The sequence below is a fragment of the Scomber scombrus genome, chromosome 21, assembly GCF_963691925.1.
Source record: "Scomber scombrus chromosome 21, fScoSco1.1, whole genome shotgun sequence".
NCBI lineage: Eukaryota > Metazoa > Chordata > Actinopteri > Scombriformes > Scombridae > Scomber > Scomber scombrus.
In genome coordinates this window covers 340,842-364,388 of record NC_084990.1, presented here as the reverse complement: position 1 = coordinate 364,388, position 23,547 = coordinate 340,842, and the positions used below count along the sequence as shown (strand labels likewise).

The 23,547-nt window shown below is 39.0% G+C and overlaps 1 protein-coding gene across 1 annotated transcript in view; it reads left to right on the top strand.

The window, feature by feature from the left end:
* Positions 1-22,921, top strand: part of LOC134003001 (RNA binding protein fox-1 homolog 3-like) — a 266,760-nt gene extending 243,839 nt beyond the window's left edge. The window contains exons 8-12 of the mRNA XM_062442082.1: positions 6,250-6,382; positions 7,390-7,429; positions 7,551-7,615; positions 20,327-20,405; positions 22,877-22,921. Of these exons, the coding sequence (XP_062298066.1) occupies positions 6,250-6,382; positions 7,390-7,429; positions 7,551-7,615; positions 20,327-20,405; positions 22,877-22,921 (362 nt within the window). The remainder of the gene's footprint in view (positions 1-6,249; positions 6,383-7,389; positions 7,430-7,550; positions 7,616-20,326; positions 20,406-22,876) is intronic.
* The last annotated feature ends 626 nt before the right edge of the window (positions 22,922-23,547 follow it).

The window sequence follows — 23,547 nt, the reverse complement described above, 5'->3', positions numbered from 1 at the left end:
ACATTCACCCTCCAAAATGTTCTCCACACTCGTCCGGGTCTACGGCACGTGAATCTTTACAGCCCAAGTGGGAAACTAACCCCAGTCTCCAGCATGATAGTCGTGCATCAGCAGATTGGATAGAACTTCAACATTTAAATGTTTTAAATTTGTGAAATTTGAAAATTCGGCTCCATAAGTCCCTGGCTCAAAGCCTGTGCGCCGTGCCGTATCAGATGGATTGGTCAACCCAATGAGGAGCCTGGTCTACCTGATCTTGCGAGCGCAAAAAGACAGCCCAATCAGGACAGCATACAATTGAATGTATACTCGAATATTCACGATATAGTCATTTTCTACATCCCGCAGAGAACAAGCCGCGATACATCGAGTATATTCGATATATTGCCCAGCCTTAGGCGCCATAATAAAAAACAAGACCACCTGCACTGCTGCTGTGTCCGGTGTCAACTCTTACTAGTTGAGCATGCATTTACTCATCACCATCTTTTTCAATTGATTTAGCACAACTATATGGCCAGTGCACGAACCAGCACCACAAAGGCACGATGATAAAATATGCTTTCACTAAACAAAGCTGATGGCTCACTTGAAGAGAAAGGCACATTTTTTGACGACTTTGGGAAAGAAGTTATGTGGCTGTCGAATCACCTGGCTTTTGATGGACAGGATGGCTGTGCTATGGTATGGCAAGTGAAAGTTTCTATCATCTTCAAGGTGGTAAAGTTCCTCTCTGGCTCAGCTGTGATAATAGGAGTTGTTATGATAATTTTTTCGAAGAGCAACAGTCTCAACATAAGCCTCCTAGGGTGTTCTCATGGATGGCATATTATTATTAAGTATGATGGTCAGTGTGGCGGTACTTAGTGATCAGCTCAGATTTCAACTTTTCCTTGTTTCCTATAGGCCAAAGTTTCCCAGCACAGTGAAGCTCAGATGTAGGGAATGACAAGGCATATTGTGGGAAGAGCAAAAAAGTAAAAGCTCCAGCAACACTTGTAGTACAGAACAACTTTATTATTAGACCAATGCTTTTCGTCTTGCAGCCATCATCAGGGTCATCATAAAATGAGCAGTATTTAAAGGGTAGTTAAAAAGCAGGGAAAAAAAAAAGTTAATAAAATTGTTTCAAAAATAACCAATTATGTGCATCCAGAAATGTATCAGTCAATGAGGTATCTACCAAGATGGGTTGGGTATCTGGTCATATGACTTCAGGCCAATCATTATCTCAGACAGGCAGGGAAGCAAGGGGAGTATCCAATAAACATGGGTGACACCATATTTGGTACATAAATCAGAGAAGTGCAACCAAGGGGGTGGTACTCGAGTTAAAGCTGCAGTTGGTAAGTCTTATAAAAGTAACTTTTTGTCATATTTGCTAAGACTGTCACTATGTAAAGACAGCATTACATGAAACTAATAATCTGTAAAAAAAAAAAAAAAAAAAAAAAAAAAGGCTCATTTAGCCCCACCTACTGCTCCTACTGCAAATTGGCAAATTGCCGCGACTGGACAAAAAGAACCAATCAGAGCCAGGATGGTGTCTGATGGAGTGTCTGACAGCTGTCAATCACTGCTCACACACACAGCCCCCTCCCCCTTCCTCCTCAGCTCGGTCAAGCTCATATTCCAAGAGCGGCTTCAGGAGTGTAGAGAGAGTAATGGCACAACTACCGATACCTCCGTTACCAATAATAGCATACACGGTCGCATGCCGTCGCGCGCACGTCAGGTGCTGATTCGGTGTGTTGTTCAGAACTAGGAGTGTTTGAGCAGAACTAAAGTGTGTTTAAATGCACAATAGATAATTATCCAATATGCACATATGCACATTGCAGCTGACACAGATGAACTCAACAAGGAGCAGTACAGTTACACTCAGAGAATACATATTTATATTTTCCCACAAACAATACACATTGCATTGTGAGAGAAGACACGATACACCTACTGTGAATCGGAAGAACAGTCTGGAGCAGTAAGGTGAACATGAACTAAAATCCTAACACAAATTACAGAAGGCAATTTAGAATGACGCTATACTCAGATGATAAATTACAGCAGAGGAAAATTTGAAAATTTGTTTGCACAGTTCTTTTGGTGACCGACCCTAAAGACCTGCATGTCTTCACCACCAAAACTTTACCCGGGGACTGAGAACATTTTGAGGAACCTGGTTCCCCTCTCTCAAACCAAAGGTTCCAGAGATCATTTTACCCCCAAGAAAGGAATGGCGTTTTGTTGGGCTAAACAACACTCGTTGTTCAAACACAAACACAGTAGTTGCTTAAACTTGTGTACTGCTTCATTCATAAAATAAAGAAGTACTCTAATATCAGTATCGGGACAAGGGGGGGTTGTTTGTCTGTGTTAGTAAAAGCAAAGTTATGCCTTGTCAGTTTCCTGACTTTTTAAAGAAGCAGAGAGAGAGAGCAAAAAGTGAATGAAGATAGGGAGCAGTGGCCATTCTCATTTTTACATTTTTCATGGGTCTATTGAGGCATTGCAAGGCTTACAGCCGCTTTTGTGGCCTGGTCTGCAGTCACCTCTCCTGGCTGCAAACAGGTTTTTGACCCTCACCAACCCTGTTGGTAATCTTTATCTTTATGAAAACCCATTTCTGTAAAGTTACTCAAAATTGCCTTTAATTTTGTGTCTCTCATTTAAAGTAACGGCTGCTTTTGAACACGCTCTTCATCTATTGCTGAAATGCTTCGGCTTCTATTCACTTCCCCCACATTTTGTGATGTTACAGCCTTCTACCAAAATTGACTAAATTCCTTTTTTTTCTCATCAATCTTCACACAATTCCCCATAATGACAAAGCAAAAACGTTTTTTTAGAAATGTTTGCAAATGTATTAAAAATATTAAAAAAACTGAAATATCGCATGTACATAAGTATTCACTCCCGTTGCTATGACACTCAAAATTGAGCTCAGGTGCATCCTGTTTCCACTGATCATCCTTGAGATGTTTTTACAACTTGATTGCAGTCCACCAGTAGTAAATTCAGTTGATTGGACATGATTTGGAAAGGCACACACCTGTCTGTATAAGGTCCAACTGTTGACAGTGGGACAAGTCTGTGAATGTCCTTGAGTGGCCCAGCCAGAGCCCAGACTTGAACCTGATTGAAGATCTCTGGAAAGACCTGAAAATAGCTGTGCAGCATCGTCCCCTTCTAACCTGACAGAGCTTGAGAGGATCTGCAGAGAAGAATGGGAGAAATACCCCAAATACAGGTGTGCCAAGCTTGTAGCATACAATGTGCCATTCTTGTAGATCCAAGAAGGCTTGAGGCTGTAATCGCTGCCAAGGTGCCTCAACTAAGTTCTGAGTAAAGGGTGTGAATACTTATGTACATGTGATATTTCAGGGGGGTTTTTAAAACATTTTTTCGCTTTGTCATTATGGGTATTGTGTGTAGATTGATGAGAATGGATTTAATCCATTTTGGAATAAGACTGTAAAATAACAAAATGTGGGGAAAAAGTGAAGGGGTGTGAATACTTCCTGGATGCACTGTATATCAGTGGTTGTTGTTTTGTTTTTGTTTTTTTGTTTTATAGGCCTGCTGGATTTCCGGCAAAGACCCTTCCATGATTCATGGGTTATTACAGCACCACTGTAGCATGCACAAGCCATTGCTCTTCGTCAGAATGCATATGGACACATACACCTACTGGCACACATACACACACACACACAGAGACACACGCACACACAGAGAGAGAGAGAGAGAGAGAGAGAGAGAGAGAGATTTCTGACATTTCTGACATTAAAAGAAAGAGGGAAGGTGTGGGCAACTTGAGGGAAATTGATCTTTTGCCCAGAATATATCACCAATGGACTGTTTGCTGGCTGCGTGGCATATTAATGCTGTTGTTTGACTAGTCACAGTAGGCAGAGTCAGAAATAACAAAGTGTAGAGGCTCTCTATCACCCTACAGAGAAAAAAAGAGACAGGTGGATAGAGGGGAAAGATCAAGCTTTTCTGTCTCTGAGTACTTACTGTGGAGCATGTTGTGTTTTTCTCTGCCGCTGCTGACAGTAGGTCTTGTCAACCATAACGGGCCTCTCAGATGTCTGAAGGTGCTTGGATATGATGCAGTATATTTGCTGTCTAATAGTAGACAATAGTAGTATTTTTAGGGCATCGGTATTTGTCTGAGTTTAGAGATGTCTTAAACAGGCTTTTAGTGTAAAGTGTTCTACATTATACTCATTCTTATGCCTTTATGTACACATACACTGTTGCTTGAAAGTTTGGGAACCCTTTAGAATTTTCTCTATTTCTGCATGAATATGACCTAAAAAGTGATCAGTGTCAAAAACCTTGCACTTTTTTGTTTATTTTTTGTGGGAGATTATCCAATTTTACACATTAATGCACACGTAAGAGCATATATGGATCATCACAAAACTCAACATGACCAAGGCCTGTACTGTTCATCTGTTGAAAAAGCTTCAAGAGCACATCAAGCATGCTCGGATGAAGATCAAGCCAAGCGAGTCCCAAAGTATCTCCATCGTTAAGGGAAGGCTACCAGACCAACATTTTCACACTGGCAATGAGGCAATACCAATAATACATATAAAGTTATTCCAAAACCTTCTCAAATTACTTACTTGAATTATTTGATTACTTGAAACACAATCAAAACACACATATTACACCTTAAACTGTGTTGGGTTAATGGTAGGCTAACTACAGGTAATGTTTTGCTGAACTGAACTGGACTGGTATATTTACTTATAACAGTTTGGTTGAGGCTAGGAGTTTGAATTAGACCTTTTTAAAAGAACATGGTAACTTTACATATTTGATGCATCGTAAGTATCGCCAACCAGGTGTAAAAAGACAAACTGTATAAAACTCTTAATCAGAGCTGTCGCTGTGCGCAAATATTGCACCCAAGTAGCTGTAAGTCTCACCAAGCACACTGTCCTCCGACTCTGTGTCAGTCCCAGAAAAGACAAAGCATCATCCTCTGTTCCATCCAGTGGAAAAACAACAAAGTTAGTGAATCTTTTAGGATTCAGATCTGTGCTCTGCCACAGTGTAATACAAGCTGGTCGTCTGTGCGCGGTCGGGTCAGTTTAGTCTGTAAATACTGAAACATCACAACAACTAGTGTTCCGAAATACTTCTGAGCAACACACTGAATCAGCACCTGCCTGTGAATCCACTTGGTTTTTATAACGTACTTAACATACAGATAATAGGTCATCAATATCCATTTTTTCATAGCGGCAGACACAGCTGGAACATGCAGCGTGTGCTTGACAAAGCTGTTTACAGGACGTTATAGTTCATAAGTGTGGATGCTCACATCGTTATCTTTATATTATTGTTCTTAGAGTGGACGGCCCTTTACAGACCTATAACCATATCCAGTTCAATCCTCTCTCTGCATTTTACTAGTATATAGGACAAACTGGTTTATAACATCTTATTTACTGTTTTTTTACAGTACTTTTGCAATTTTGTTCACCTCCTTTTCACATTTCTATAGTCAATCTCCACCTGCCATAAACTCATTGCCAATCTCATGCCTTCGTATTTCTTATTGTTTAACTTTCTTGCCCTTTCTTTTACTTCGGTTCTCACAACTTTCAGTTTATTACAACCTCCTAATGTCCCATGCCCTTTTGTTCAAAGTGGCCAGTTATCCATATATTTTACAGCAACTGACCCACACTTAGGCTACATTATACCTTGTTATCTATTTTATACCTTGTTACAAACAATTAATTTCAGCAGGTCATCACCTCTGTGTCTTAGGCCCAGACACATATTCCATACAGCATGTCTTAAGATGTAGCTGAAAATTGTGCCCATCAAATGCTCTTTTTCGTACTTGTAAGTACTATTTGCTAAAACCTGTGGTGCCCAGCTGTTTAAGAACATTGCTGAGCTTTTTTTTTTTTAAATGAAACTACATATTTGTGAATCATTTTTTAAGATGTTTGTCTTTTGTCTTAGTACAGCAGCCAAAAAGAACCAATGGGCTCTAGGCTGAATGCCATCAACAGGGTAGGGAAGTCAGAAAGTATAAAGAAAGTCTAACACATTTTTGATTTGAGCCTTTTTATAAGAATTATTTACATCAAGAAACTAAACCAAAATGGCAGCCATGTCATTTAAATGTTTAAGAATGATTCTATGTGAAATTAAGCATTGTAACATATTGTGCTTCATCAACCCTCTTTCTCTCCATGTGTCTGGATGTCTCTCTCTCAGTGACAGGGTTTCCATACCCCAGTACAGGAGCAACAGTGGCCTATAGAGGGGCCCATTTGAGAGGGAGGGGTCGCGCAGTCTATAACACGTTCCGGGCTGCACCTCCTCCACCAGCCATCCCTGCCTATGGAGCGTGAGTGCCACAGACACATGACACATACATAAACACATCCAACTGAAACACACATTATCAAATAAACACTGCAGAAATCTTATTCAAAATGTTACTCTAACATACATGCTATTGCTAACACACACACACACACACAAACACACATAAATATATACATACACTGGCATGCAGTAACGAGAAGAATGGTGACTGGAAAACAAAAAGGCCACCTTCTAATATAGCAGAACATTTCTATTTGATTCAAGAGTGGCTGAATTTGTCTCTGTTTTTTCTAATGCATCATTCTTTATAATGCTGTGAATAGACTGATGTGAACTCCCCTTGCACACTCCAAAGGGCCTGCTACAGAGAGAGCAAAGAGAGATGTACTGAAAGTGAAGGGGGAGAAATTGACAAAAAATGAATGTCTGAGATCATGTTTACACTTATTATTAACATGCGTCTTGAGTGATCTTATCACAAGCGGACAGCACTAAATACAAGCGTAAACGACCTCTGAGAGGCATTGTAATCTAATCGCTCAAACCACTTGCCAAGGTGGTCTGGGAGGCATTTGACAACCTATCTCAACTTGTCTTGTTTCAACAGAAATTATATAAACTTCCAAAGCAATATACGTTGTTTTAAGTTGTCGTAGGTCACAATAGCAAATGCATTTGCAGCTATGAAGTAGACAGTGACTGCATCTGTATTCTAAACCATTGATACGTGCAATATATACAGTTACAAACGTTTGTATTAAAACTAGTTTGTGGTTGCAAAGTTTCATGAGTCTCATGAATTTCACCTCGTGGGATAATATATTTACCTTGAACTTAACCATGACATGTTACTATCGCCAACAAGGAACGCTGAGTGAAGCCTGGATAAAAACGCACGAACAACCAAATCTGCTGCTGAACAACCACCATGACATTTGCGCAGAGGCTTAACAGGCCGTATCACTCTTTCATTTCATTTTATTCAAAAACTGAAAAAAATGTATGTTTGATGTCTCCTTTCAACAGTGTGGTCTACCAGGATGGCTTTTATGGCACAGAAATATATGTAAGTTGACATCTTTTTATTTGCTTTTTTCGTTCTTTAAAAAATTATTCACTGTTGACAATCAAAATAATATGTTGTATGGTGATGATCAATGATATCGAATCCCTTTGTCTGTCCTCAGGGAGGATATGCAGCATACAGATATGCCCAGCCAGCTGCTACTGCTGCAGCTGCGTACAGTGACAGGTATGTTCCCTTCCTTATCCCTTCATAGGATCACTTAAAGGTAACCTGTGGAGGTTACACTGTAAATTATCAGGATTTTATTTACATTCAGCATTTCTCAAAACACATTGGGCCAGATGCAAGAAACACTCGTACACACAGATTTGTTCTTAAATCATGCGTACGAGTGATTTATGAGGATTTGCCGCATTCACCAATTTTCTCGTATTTTGGATTTTCTCTTAAGTATGAACACAATTGTGGTAGTGGTGCAGACCTGTCGTACCTGTCATGCACAACCAACTTATCATTCTCAAAAGCAGTAAAACATGACTTGTAGCTGTCTAATTGTCTAATGGCAGTGTGCCAGCAATATTATGTCTTTTCGTCATCGTATAGATAAGCAACATATGATAATCACTGAATGTTCTAATGTGTTCACATTAGAACATTAATGAACACGTGCACACGGGTATCAAGACTAAAAAACACTGTATGATACAATACAGCCAAGCACGATACGGTAGCTATGCTTTGCGAAGTGATGTAGCCGACAGTATTTTAGTATTTCAGCACAAGTAAGACATAGAGAAGTCGAGCTGTTGAACTGTTACTCACATCTCCAACTTCTTCTGCCGGCTTGTCCTGCGTTGTCATCCCGGGTGATAGTAGGTCTATGCTGACAGCAGTCCAGCAGCAGGTGTAACATCAGCAGTTGTCACTAACATAACATTTGTGGTATAAGACGCCACTGCATCTGGTGTCAACTGACTTCTATTTCTTTTAACATTACTGTATACTGACTACCACTTAACAGAGAAATGAATAATGTCGATCCGCAGGCTGGGCGTATATTATATTGTCAGTATTTTAGTGACCCCTCCGCAAAAAAACCCCCACAAATCAGGGGAGCTCATGTCTTATTGAGGAGAGCCAAGCTCTCCCTGGCTCCCCTGTAGTTCACACCCTGAGTAATGGATTATGTCCCGTTCATTAAATTGCACTTCTGAATCCATAATCATGATGACATTACTCTGTTTGCAAAAGTATTAGGCTGCTTTAGTATAAAAGTAGTAGGCTATTTAACAATGTACTTATTTCATTTACAAAGCGACTCTTCCACAGTTACTTTTCCACAACACAAACTGACTATTTATTAATTAATTTTATTCATTTAAATGAAATATTGGTTTACTTATAAATTAGCTCCCTGTCTGATGACACCCCTAGCGAGATGTTTTTGGCATCTAATTCATGTTAAATCATTGTTTTTATTTCTGTGACGGTGCGCGCAACAGCTGAGACAGCGTTCACAGCACGGGTCATTTTTCTTCATTCTTTGGCTTTTTCTGGACCTTTAATTCCACCACTTACACAATAAATAATAATATGTGTTTCTGTTGATCTTATTCTGAGAGCGGGACCTCAGTCTGAGAGCTCATAAAGTTCTTCTTCTTAGTCTTTAGTGTTATTTTCATGAATGGAGCTTTTCTACAATCTGCCGGACGGCTGACCTTATATGGTATTTTGGGGGCATCATTCAAGTTAATTTACTATTTTCAGGAACACGTGTTCAAAGTTGTAAAGTTTCATGAGGCTGTAATAATCCTAGAGCTGACAATTGGTCATTTTATAAATTGATGTCAAGTTTGAAAAAATGGTCTCACTACAATGAAATAGCTACTTTGAGGATTAAAATCATCACATGGATACAATTGCGCGCATTGTATTGACAGATGTCTCAGCTTTCCAGTCATACCCAAATAAGGCAATTTATAAAACTGTTTAAACACCACATACACCATTTTTAGAATAGGCAAAAATAATACATTTATTCTGCATGCGAAAAACTACACGTTTTCTTACCCAAAACTGCATGGGATTAACATTAAGTGGGCATGTCTGTAAAGGGCACATTCATGGGTTCCCATTGGTCCCATTTTCATTCATGTGGTTAGTGGTCAAGGGACAATGTGAAAATGGCAATGCCAGTTATTCCCTTTGCCAACATTTAGTGTAACTTTGGTTAGTCATTTAGCCCCCTGGCCTTACCAACAAACTAGCATGCCGACAGCAATGTTGGAAGAGGGTGCAGACACACCCATGTGTCTCTGAAGGTTAAAGAATTAAAAATGAAAACAAACAGCAGGGCTAGAGCAGGGACCTGCATCATGGGTACCAGTGTTGTTTTCGTCAACGATGACGATGACGAAATCATTTCGTTGACGCCACTTTTTTTTCATGACGATAACGAGACGGTGACGAGATAAACATAGCTCTCTGATGACGAAAACATGACGAGACGTGTGTGAGTTTTCGTTGACGAGACGAGAATGGATGAAAATGTTAGTGGGTGATCTGTCAGACGTTTAAAATGCATGACATTTCTCCTTATTGTGTGTGTCAATTAAAACCTAAAAAGTATCTGCTGCTGCCTACAGTCTATCCTTGTTTGGTCACGCCCACCACCTGGCGTGCAGCGCACAACGTGCTCAACACGTCACACTGTTGTTACTCATCAGACAATGGACCATGATGGCGGCGGCAGTTTCAACACAGGGGCTCGGTGGTCGCAAACGTAGAGACGACATATGGGTGTATTTTAAATATAACCCAGCAGATAATAAAACAGAGTGTATTGTGAAGGAAGACGGTGACAAATGTGGCCACAAAGTAGGCGGAAAAAATACGACCAACCTTAAGCGGCACCTTAAGGCTCGCCACAAGGATATTTTTTTATATATTTTTAAAACACAATCCTTAGATCAGAAATTTGAAAAAACCTATGTCACACAAATAGAGCACACTTATAAATCAATATTACCTCCAGCAGTGTCAACCAAGTCTAAACCAGTTCATCTTGGTGGTGTACAGACTGGTTTTATATTATTCTTAATGATTTTCACACACAACCCAGAAACAATACAACAATTTGTCTGTGAAACTATATATTTACAGTATAAATTGTGGTTTATTTTTGTAGTTACCAGTTTTACTTTTTCCATCATTAGGTTATCATACAAACTATGTGCGCTATATTTCCCCTGCTGCTCTCCTCCTCTCCTGCTGCTGACTGTGAGATCTGAGCAGGTAGAAGCTGTTAGTTCACTAACTATAACCAGGGAGCACACTGCAACAAGGTTAATGATCCACACGGTGACATTATATCATTGATTGACGCGCAAAAGCGATAGAAAACAGATCGCTTTTTGTGCACGTGCGCACTCGCTCTTCGTGCCGACCTCGGCAGGATGCAGCACACAATTTCTAGTTTTATGCAGTGTGAACTGCTCTTACAAAGATTTCGGGCGGACCGTTTTCTCTGCTTCTGCAGATACCAGCTCTGCTCAGCTGCGTCTGAACTGCTCCGCGACTTGGCGAGTAATGCAGTAATCGTGACACAACGAATCGATAGTGAAATTCGTTGCCAACACTTTTAATAATCGATTTTTATCGATTTTATCGATTCGTTGTTGCAGCCCTAATGGTTATCAACCAGGGGTGTTACAAATAATTGATCTGAATCGAAAAATCTGTTTTGATTTAAAAGATGGGAGTGCATCGGTACATGGACCCCTGGATCGGTCTAAATGTAGCAGTGTGTCCGGTGATAGAGAAACAAAGCCACATTACAATAGTCATCTGTGTGCTATCAAAATTAAGATGATATTTGCAGGTTTTGAAGTTTTACTGGAAATTTCAGACTGAATACAGATTTTGCCTTAACGGTCTACAAAATGAGACATGGGATGTCTTTTTAAATTGTGTTACTTTAATTTTCGACCTCAATAGCTCATTGTTCTGATCTGAGCCTCTCTCCAAATGTTTCATTTTTCTTTCACCTCCTTTACTAGTTTCTTTGACTCTAACTGGTGCCAATAATGAAGATTTAATTTTAAGTTTGTTTTCATTGTCAGAGGGGCTGTGCAAAGTTCTCAAAGTGCAATGTATTATAGCAATAAACACAATGACATGGTTCTGAACTCATACATGTCAAAGTAACAAAAATAATATAAATACTTGTTCCCTAGTCTTTGATAAAATATATCTATTTGAAGGTAAGCAATGCCACATTAATAGAGTTGACTTATGTTAATTTATAATGTAAAATTAATGTCTACTTTAGACAAAGAACTGTATCTGATTGTGTCATGTCCCATTGAATCCAACCAAATCGAATTGTATCGTATCGTATCAAACCCTATCAATCGAACCAAATCGTTCCATTTTAAAATCTATCGTTCCTGAATTGGATCGTACACCATGTATCTATATACATATCAGAAAACCAGTTAGGCCATGAGCATGAGCATGTTCATGGTAGAGAGGCAGAGTTCTTAATTGCAAGCAACAAAACATGATATTAATGAAACAGTGATATCCACAGGATAATTTTGGATACTATGTAGGTTTATAAACAGTATAAAAATAAAGAAATTAAGCTATAGAATAGTGTGGTAAGTATTACATATGGTGTGATAAGTATTTAACTGAAATTGAAACTGAAATTCATTCAACATATAATTTTTCATAATGATATTTTGGTGCTGACAAGAAAAGTACAGACAGTCAACAGGCCTGATAAAGAAAAGTCTGTCTCACTGACAGATGTTTGGGGATGTTTATTTTGGAATTTACTGAGCTAATTAACAGTGTGCCCAATTAATATAATCACCATTCATTAGTTAGTGCACTCTGTTATAAGCCCTGTTATAAACCCAGAATGGAATGAGTTGTGTATTAAAACCTTTATGTCTGATATAATTATCATCTTCATCAAACACTATAATAATGTCTCTATGGGTCTTTGTTACAGTACATGTCATTGTGGCACTTAAACTCAGTAGTCTTGACCCTGTCAGGATCCTGTAGGAATGACTCAATTTATCCAGTAATCTCTTTGGTCAGTTGTTGAGCTGTTAACGTGTTTTAATCTAATCTTCTGAATCTGATCCTCTAGCTGTTCAGCAAAGCTTATCACAGTGATCTATCCCAGTAAACAGTGAGCAAGCTCTGGGATACCACAAAACCTGAGTTAAGCCTAAAGATAGCTGTCTAAGTGTATGTGTATGAAGGTGCCTGGGGGATCTAATCTTAGGGGGATTGAGCATGTCAGACCTGATAAGAAACAACCACAGCTGGAGCCTGTGGCCCTCTGATACTGTAAGATTTATCAGAGGCAAGGAGCAAGTGGTGGGCTCAGGAGACTTATGAACAGAACAGTGGAGGAGAGCAGAAGCAGGTGAGGAGGCACATATCTCCACAAGACTTATTTAATTCCCTTTCTTTTTCTCCTCTCGCACATTCCCTCTTTCCTTCTTTACTCTCACTGTATTGAAATCATTGTAATGAGTTTTGTGTCCTATTTGGCTCCATCTGGTGGTGGCTGCGAATAGCATGATTCAGGAGGAAGTGAGCTCACAGTAAACATTGGGGTAACAGGAAGTAGGCATCAGGAAGGTCTTTTCCCCTCACACTCAGAAAGTGAGTATCACAGTGCAGCTGTCAGTTTATTCCTGTGCTTTAAAACCCACAAAACAGCTTCATCCATAAATTGTGTTCTGTTTCAAGGATTCAAGGATTTTACTTGTCATTCAGCCATGTAGGTACATGAAAGAACGAAATACAGTATTCAGGTCCAAGTGAATTAAATATACATCAATATATACACATACACATTAATATACTAATATATCAATTATGTATACACATACATATATGTTAATATACATATAAACATATACTACATATCTATATACATGCATATACACAAATATAAGATAAAATAAAGAACATCTATAATAAAAATAAATAAAATTAGAACAGCGTTAAATAGACGCAAGTGAGCAGTGCAGTGTGCGGTAAGAAATCTTCACATACTGAGAGGCATTACAGCAGCAATGAAATGTAGCTCAGTGTGTATGTGGTTTTTCACATACACGCATACACATTTGTGCTTTTTCACAGTTTTACAAAAAATGTTCAATATGAAAATTATATTTCTTCAAATAAATCCTGCCAAACACAATTACCTTCCTGTTCCTTGGAGGATGAAAATTAAGATAAATATTTGTGTTAAGCTAGCTGTATAGCTAAAAACCACGTTGCCTTCAACCACTTTTAGTGAGGATAGCATACTCACCCTGTTTCATCTTTTATACTGAGTCTCTATCATTCTATTTCTTAAGCTCTGCTGATTTGTGGCAAAGTCCGGTCATTGACGTCGGGTTGAAAGGAGATGAGGTAGAGGGTGGTGGTGTGGTGGAGGAGTTTTATTTATTGTGGGAGGCTGTATACAAGGTGGATGGCTTGGGAACTATTCTGTCTCTATAGAGTGTGCGTGTGAACACACACAAAAATACAACTGCACTTCAGAACATGTAAGAAGAAACAAAGTGCTATCAGGACTGACCATCAAATTCACTGTTTCCTTCCTCCATCATTTCTCAAATAGCACTCGCACTGAAACACCTTTATCCACATCCTATACATCTCTGTGTATTGTGCCTGGGTTAGTTAGCATTTATTTTGAGATGAACACAATTACAGAAAAGACAAGAGTTGAACCTATTGATACATAGCTTCACTATGCTATGTTACATGTTAATATTCATGTAGGTTTTCATAGTACTCAGCCCAAGAAAGTTCTATATAGTGCAAGTAGTGAAACAGTGGCTGGAAAAAGCTACTCTTTTTTTACTTGACAGACAGAAATTATTTGAGCAGAATTATGAATAATGATCATGAATCTACATGTATGTGAAGTCATGCTGCATAAGCAGTCCTTGTTTAGACTGTAACCATGGAAACAGACAACTGATACTAAATAGAATGTCTTTGTTCTATGACTAAGCAGATTTATTCAAGATTCAAGAACTTTATTTGCCATTTTTGCTTGCACACATAGGAACTTTTGTATAACCCTTTTGTTCAAAGAGTCAAGACAAAATTTAAAAAGACACAAGAAAGACACATTCATAAAACACATACTTCCCTAGAAATAAAATAAAAGGGCTTAAAAACCCTGTATAAATGGAAAGTTAGAGCATTGTTGTAAGTTGCATTGTAAATTGCACAGGTATATTGCACAGTCCCAGAAGACAATATAATATAATAAATGTAATATGATGTGCTATGAGGTAGGTCATTTTGTTTTGGCCAAGAGTCTCACTGTGGCAGGGAAGAAGCTGTTAAAAAAGCGTGTTCTGTTTGTGATGATGCTGTCCGCTCGTCTGTGTCTGAGGTTGTATGTGCAGTTTTTGTGTTTGAGCAGGGAGTGAGCTGGATGTAGTGTGTCTCTGGTGATTCTCTCTGCTCTTTTTTGACAGCGCTGTGTGTAGATTGTGTCCATAGAGGGGAGTTCAGTTCTGGTGATCCTCTCTGCAGACTTTATGACTCTCTGTAGAGCCTTCCTCTCTGTCTGTGTGGTATTTCCATACCAGACAGTGATGCCTGTGGTGAGGATGCTCTCTATCAGTCCTTTGTAGACCTGGGTGAGAGGGCGACAGTGCAGACCAGCTTTTCTGAGCAGCCTGAGGAAGTACAGTCTCTGCTGGGCTTTTTTCACTGTGGCAGCAGTGTTCAAAGTCCAGCTCAGATCAGATGTTACTTGTAGTCCCAGGAATCTGTAACTGTCAGCCCTTTCCACCTCAGTCCCCTAGATGATGAGGGGCTGCAGGGGGGTGGATTTTTTCTGAAGTCCATTATTATTTCTCTTGTCTTCTCTGTGTTGAGGCATAGGTCGTTCGCCTCACCATAGACAAGAATGTCATTCACCAGACTCCTGTAGCCCGACTCGCCCCCCCCCTTGATGAGGCCCAGGATGGTGGTATCATACTTAATGATGATGGTGTTGTCCTGGGTGGAGACACAGTCGTGTGTGTACAGGGTGAAGAGTTTAGGACTGAGACAGCAGTCTTGTGGTGATCCTGTGCTGACGGTGAGCTCTGCAGACACCCTCCTTCCCATCCTCACCACCTGTGGTCTTTCAGTCAGGAAATCCAAGATCCAGTTACAGGTGGGAGACGGGATGCCGAGGTCTGTCAGCTTCTCAGTCAGCCTGCCCGGGCGGATGGTATTAAAAGCAGAACTGTAATCCAGGAACAGCATTCTGACCAATGTTCCTCTGTTGTCCAGGGGTTGCAGGATGTGATGTAGAGCAATGGCTACTGCGTCGTCCACTGAGCGGTTGGGGCGGTAGGCGAACTGGAGGGGGTCGGTCGTGCTCGGAACCATGTGATTGATGTGTGTGAGAACAAGTTTTTCTAGACATTTCATGGCGACTGGCGTGAGTGCCACTGGCCTGAAGTCATTCAGGGTGAATGGGTTTGTTTTTTAGGGACTGGTACAATGTTGGAAGATTTAAAAATACGGGGGACTACTGCTTGGTTTAAAGACAGATTGAAGATGTCTGCATACACACCAGGGAGTTGTTCTGCGCAGGCCTTCAGAACTCTAGGAGGGACGCCGTCTGGTCCCACAGCCTTGTGGGGGTTCACCTGCCTCATAGCTTTCAGGACCTGTGTGGGTGTCACCTGAAAGACAGTGTCCGTGAGGTTGCAGGGGGCTTTTGAGGGGGTGTCTGTGTTCAGTTTATCAAACCTGGTGTAGAAGGTGTTAATGCTGTCTGGGAGGGTGACATCCTGGGGGACTGTGGTTGGCACTGTTTTCTTGTAGTTTGTGACTGCTTGGATTCCCTGCCACATACTGCGTGTGTTGTTACTCAGGTTAAAGCTTTCAAGTTTTTGGGAATAGGCCCTCTTTGCAGCTCTGATGGACTTCTGTAGCTCGTACCGGGCTTTCTTGTACTCCCTCTGATCTCCTGACTTAAAAGCTTCCTGCCGTTTCCTGATCTTCTGTTTTATGTTTCCATTGAACCAAGGTTTCTGGTTTGGAAACACACGCACCGTTCTGGGAGGGGCACATGTAGATGTGCACCAGCTGATGTAGTCACTCACCGCCTCTATGTATTCATGGATGTCATCTGTGGCCACCTTAAAGATGTTCCAGTCTGTAGCCTCTCTCAATCTCATCAATCAATCAATCTTTATTTGTATAGTGACAAATCACAACAAAGTTATCTCAAGGCACTTTACACATAGAGCAGGTTCTAAACCGTACTCTTCACGTTTTAATTTTAAAGAGACCCAACATTCCCACATGAGCAGCACTTAGCGACAATACTTTTTCAAAGCCACAGTTTGCTTGCCATTTCCAGCTACAAGTGTATCCTTGACAATGAGGGTCACCTAATGGTCATTGTGTGATCATTTTAACTATGTTCAACCTCACCGGAAAAAACTGTTAGGCTGTTGCTGTAAGTATATAGTAACAGTCAACAGCTTCGTGTGTAAAAATGTGTAAACCTAATAAGTTATTTGTTTCCAATTTGGTTCTAAACTTGTGTTTGTGCAATATGCTATTTATGTTTTGTATAAGAATGCCTCAAGTTATTAATATTGGCATTAAATAATTACTATTTCACAGAGCACTGGTATCCAGCCGTTTATGTTCAGTTGTTTTGGGATGGTTATTGAAACTGAGTTAATAGGGTATATGCACAGCTCCACTACTTCCTGTACAATACAGCTCCTTTATTTTCCTATCTAACATTATTGGACAAACTGATTAATCCAGGTGTGTCTGACTATTGTTGAAGTCAGACACACCTGGATTAATCAGTTTGTCCAATAATGTAAGACAGGAAATAAAGGAGCTGTATTGAGTTCAGGAAGTAGTGGAGCTGTGCATAAAGTTCATAAAGCACAGCCCCACATAGAATATTTTTCACCAGCCGCCACTGGTTATCATTCTTAGTATGGAGGGCCTTTTACATACCTGTAATCATATGCAGATCCAACCTCGCTCTGTATTTTACTGGTGAATAGGACACACCCCACTTTTAAATTAAACAATATTGCATTAAAGGTGTGTCTTATACAATGGGTTTCACATTACGTGTATATGTCTTAACAAAAAAAAGAAAAACTTTCCTGTGCAGCCTGAAGTGATTTTATAGTTCAAATTCAAATTAGATGAATACAAACAAGGACTGCCTGTCTTCTTATGTTACAGAAATCAGATATTGTGATTTTCATTTGAATTTTTAGATTAACATTTTTAAACACTTTAATTGTTATATACATGCTATATTTAATGCACATTTCATTTTCACACACAACCTGTTTTGCTGCATTTCTCTTGTGAATTTCATTTGCACTACCCAGAGGGGTACTGTTCAAACATACCATAACCACAAGTCATAAATAACGATTAGTGCAGTACAAAGTAGTGTGCCTCTGCAACTTCTTATCTTTGCCGCTCAGACCCATGTTAGTTTCCTTTTACCTTTAGAATAAAAAAAAATAAACAGGGCACTAAAAGGGAATGTAAATGAAGACGTCTGGTGGCTTCAGAACAAGAGGGATAAAGGGGAAGAATGTGAAAAAACAGAGAGCCATTGTGGCAGGGGGGATTAGTTCCAAGCCAGTGCTGGTGAAAAGACTGTAAATAAGTCTCAGGAGAAAGTCATAGAGAAATACAGAGGGAGATGGCAACTAGGGGGAACCAAGAGGAGAGAGATGGAGGTGAAGAAGAAGAGGCTGTAGAAGGGTACACCATCAGAGAAATTACTAGCTATCTCCACAACTCTGTCCTTCTTTCCTCTACCTTCCAACTCAGTGTCCTGTCTTTCAACCTCCTTTCTTCTAAATATTTTTTGAATAATATATCCAGTTTTCCCCTGATGCTTTCTGTCTTGGTTTTCCCATTTCAAAGATAATTTCTCTTTGTTAATGTTTTTAGTTTTTTGTCAATATTCTACATTTATAGGGAGAAAACGATTGCATTTTTCATCCCATAGGCCTATCTTCAGCATTGATTGAGAGGGGGAAATTATTATAGATCTCCCCTTCAGACCAATGTTGATATTTATAGCCTTCTATGGCTCAGGTATGCTCATTGTATTTGGCACTCCCCATCCATCATTAACCTATTTGGTCAAAGCTAGCATCCACGTGGTTGGTTTGAGTTGGGAAGGGGAGAAATAATCAACAGTATTAAGAACTAAATTCCCCTTCAATTTTACTAGTTCAAATAATCCACATAATCCATAATCCATGTTTGGGGAACAAGTCAAACAAATCAATGAGTGTGAATTTACTTTGTCATAAACATAACCATAGTGCATATCCCGTTATAAAAATATGTTTAATACACACAAACCAGGGTCTGGTAGTATTATATTCTAGGAGTACTGGATGTTTTCAATGTGCTTCGGGCACTATATAAAGATCCTGCCATGTATAGTCTGCTTTGTGCTGCTCTTTGTACCCGAAGGGTACTTGTAGTCATCAAGATTCACCCACAATTCATAGATGAAGGGGGTAATGGAGGGTCAATAGCAGTCATTGGCTCAAATTTGCCCCTGGATCTCCTGGAGAGTTGATCTAGCTCTGCCTTTATATTGTAGCCAAATAATCCAAGAGATGAGAGGTGGGTACTGATCATTGCAGTCAAGGCACATACACAGAGTTTCTATCTCATAATTTAAATCCTGATCCAACACACACTGAAATCAAAGTACAGGAATGCACTATACCTTTTAATATTGGTACATTTTTGTGCCTTCTTGTCTATACCTCTAAATGCACCCCTAGTTACGAAAATGTGCCTTTATGTTCTGCTACAAAAATGTACCTATTTCAAAGGGATAAGGTACAGCTGACAGTACATGACATTTTGTACCTTTAAAGGGCAAAAATATACCCTTAAATTTAGAGACAATAACATTATGTTTATTCACCAAAATGTATTTAAAGAACAATTAGTATACAAAATAAATATTTCCCATGTAAACCAATTCCTTTCATTCATTAGTTTTTTGCTAATCACCCCCCCATAGCAATGCATCTTTCACAAATTTAACATTAAATTGAACAAGATTCAGAGAATAAAGTGTATATTCATAAAAATCAACTGTATAACTCATATATTGGATATTAATTATGTATAAAACACAACATTAACTAAGTTAAAAGTAACGTGGGATGTTTCAATTCCTTCTGAGCTTAAACCTCTTCCACAATACTGATAATGCACATCCTCAGGAAGGTCAGTGTGTTTTTCAGGTGCAGTGGGTTTCATTTTGTACTAAATTGACAGCAAAATACATACTGTAGGCAGTTATGACCTGTGCACTGGCACACACCTACTCCATCTACTTATACCATACTAAACCCTCTTCCAGAGATAGGTTTTCCAGGCATTGTCTATCAGTTGCATTGTTGGATAGGTTGCTCTGTGTTACTGCTCAGTAGACCAATCGCTCCCCCCACACCCACTGCCCCCTGCAACCGACCGCCGCCCCCCAATTTGGTACCCTTTGGTGTCAACAATCATTTTGTATCTTTAAAATGAAACAATGGTCCACAGTTATCACCATACAATTTCACCACACCATTTCTGTATCTTACAGGGTACTTTTCTGACAAATGTACTTTTGGGTACAGAAATTATACCCCTATTTCACTGTGTGGATTGTGCTGCAAAGTTCCTTGAAGTGATACTGTTATGCTCGATAAATGCATGTCCTGATCTTCGCAATATATTTAAGGATATGTGTTTCACTACATATGGCTGTTGAACATTGTGGTAAAGCTACTGTAGGTTTTTATGTCTTGTCTATGTCTGCTACATTGTCATAGTAAACATTGCCTTTCTTCTCTTTTATAGTTATGGCAGAGTCTATGCAACAGCAGACCCATATCACCATACGATTGGTCCTGCAGCTACATACAGTGTGGGTACTATGGTGAGTCTGTTCCCTGTTTCTTCACTGTCTGAATGTTGTGCCACTGTTTGAGGTATTAATATGAACTGCTGTTTGCAATATAAACTGGTGCAGCATTCTCATATTGTTTTCTTTGATAACATATGACACAGTATCTGGACACATAGATGTTTAACTCTACTGGAGACACTAGATTACATCCACTGAACTATTCATATGAACTACTTCACTAACTGAACTATTTACAGTAATTGAATAACTCAAATCAATAATTTGCTGACTTGTATTATTAATAATCAAGGAAGATCTTTAACAAAATAACTTATTTGTACTATTCAATTTCTTATTCCTATGCATTGTGTTACCTGCTGAGAGACCCATTTTCATGTTAAATGTGAATCTTTACCACTTCAGTAAATGAAAAAGGGACTTTGCATTATTCTCAAACTCCCCACTCAATTTCATTGGCCTGAAGCTTTTTGCTTGAAATCCAGCTGAGACTGAGAATTCCTCCCCACAGGAAACAGTCTCTTTAATTTTTTAAGGGGATACAGTCGAATGGTTAATGTTTGTTTTTAGCTACCTTTGCAGCTAACATCAAAGATGAAAATATTTTTTTTTAAAGAAGCAGAGCATCCCAGATGATGGGGAGAACATAAAGTACAATTTGTTTTCTTTCATGGGTGTGGGTAGAGATTTTCTCAAAAGATTAAGGATAGCCAAGTACATGCTTCGATTAAAGTTGGAAAAGAAAGATAGATCACAAAAGTAGGAACGGTCAAGGAATAGGAAATTTAAAGTTCCAAACTGTCCCCTAAACACTGCCCACCTTCCCCTAGTGCAGCTGCTAGCTAAAAGCCTTCATTAATTACAACCATTATTTCCTCTTCATTTACTTAATGAAAACAGTGGCCTGTGTTTTCCTCCCATTTACTCTATAGTTTCTTCTCTGTTTTATTCAAGTTACTCCTCCCTTTTTCTTCATCCTCCCACACGTGATGCAAACACCTTTCCACAAATTTGTTTGACTGACTCTCAAGCTTAATGTATGCTTTGCATACTGAACTGTAACCTCAAACAAAACAAAACGTATCAGATGAGATTGATAATGGCAGAATTATGGGTGGATATGTGACTTATTGTAAGCACAAGTTTTCTAGATGAGCAAAACTGTTAATGTGAATGAAACTCTTCATCTGTCTAGTGTGACTGTCATAAGTTTTCTTCTATTTTTCTACCCAAAGAGAAAAGATGGGATCAAATTGATTTACATTTCTATGGGGTTCTATGAGTTTAGCCAAAACTCTTAAAGTATATATCTGGAGCCAGATACATTTTTTTATCCAGATAACCCAGTGTGTGTTTTTTGCTGGAGCCCTCAGCATTGCTGTCCCCACTGTGACAGGAGTATACAGGGGCTGCGTATATATATATATATATATATATATATATATATATATATCACACAGTGCTACTGTCTGTTAGTTCTAAGTATAAGTCATAACAATACCTTAACCATAGTTTAAAATGAGAATTGTTAAAAGATTGATATTGACAGTAAAAAATAGTGTCATTTGAAGTAATTGGAGGTTTGCAGAATTGTCCAATATTGATGTTCTTGTCTGATCACAGCCTCAATACTTTGAACCTGGATACAGATCCAGTTTTTCTTCTCTATTCAACTGAGCAGGAGACAGACACGTAGAATTGGGAAACCGAAAATGAACTAGCTGTTACTACCTATCTGGTTGATTTATTGTGTATATAAAGGCCAAGCTGTGATGGTTCAATTTTTTGTGTATTGTTGTTATTAGTTGTGGGTTCAATGGTGAGCTTGTAATACAGCAAATATTTGGCATTCTAAATGCCAAGTAGTAGATTTGCCATTGCAGACATGCCTTACAATACCAGTAATGTTATTATGTCAAAATATTGAGTTAATGTTTTTGTCTACATGAGGCTGGGTCTAAAAAATTGATTTAGCATGTAATGTGTCTGCTGCTGACAGTTTTGAGAATCATTGTTCCATGTAAGAGATGAAAGCTTAAAGAGATGTAGGTCTTTCAGATTTTTTGCTTAAGGTGTCTCCAAAACCATGACACCAAAATAACTGTGATGGTTGTTTCTTGTTGGCTTCCCCCTTTTTCCCAAATGGCGACACAATTAGTACTGTAAAAGCTAGGGTTAGTTGGAGATGTTAGGGATTCAATGCCATGCTCAGGGACATGTCCTTAAATAGCAGATCAACATAGAAGATTTTTTTTTAATTTTTTTAAGTATGATGATCACTTAATGCTAACCAAGTGTCAAAAAGATCTTCCCTAACTAGCTCATGCACAAAATCCCACCCAACAAATAAGATACAAGTTGAAAAAGGGAGGAATGTTTCTTTGATCGAAAGAGAGAAGTTAATTTTAATATTAATATTAATATAAATAACCAAGATTCTACTTTGAATACTGATTTGAGCTTTTTCATCTTTGATGTTGCAGGCTAGCCTTTACAGAGGAGGGTGCAGTCGCTTCACTCCCTACTAGAAAAGAGGGAGACACGCCCTTTTTCCTTCCCCAGCAAAACAAACACAAACAAAAAAGAACAACACATGAAATCAAAACAAAATGATGCTTCCAGGTAGCAAATGTGACTCTGAAATGCAAGAATCATTCTCAAGTTGCTTCCACATTTACAGAGTGTACATATTGTCATTTATTAATGTAATGTATTATTTTGAAAAAGAACATTTTGTTACTCTGTATTGGCTTGAATGTATTTGCATTGAAATGTTTGTTGTGGAAAAAAGTACTCAATGTTAGGAAAGACTTCGAATACAAAACCTTTAGTCTCCCTTCTCACTTCTTTTCTCTCTAAATTGTTGGTCTGTAACTCAGTTCCTTTGGGGAGGCCTTTTGTGCTAGTCATAATTCCATCTAATTTCCCTACTTCTATGGTTTCAATTAGTTATTTCCCTTATATGCATCAGGAGTAGTAATGTTCAGCAATTCCAGTTTGAGCAACATATTTCAGATTGAATTTATTGAGTAAATGATACAGCCTTTTCACCCCAACAGAACTGGTTCCATTCTAAGTGAGCCGATAACCAGAGCTGCGTTTCAGACTGACTTATGGAACTCTAAATGGTTTAGCCCAAAGGATGTGAAACCTC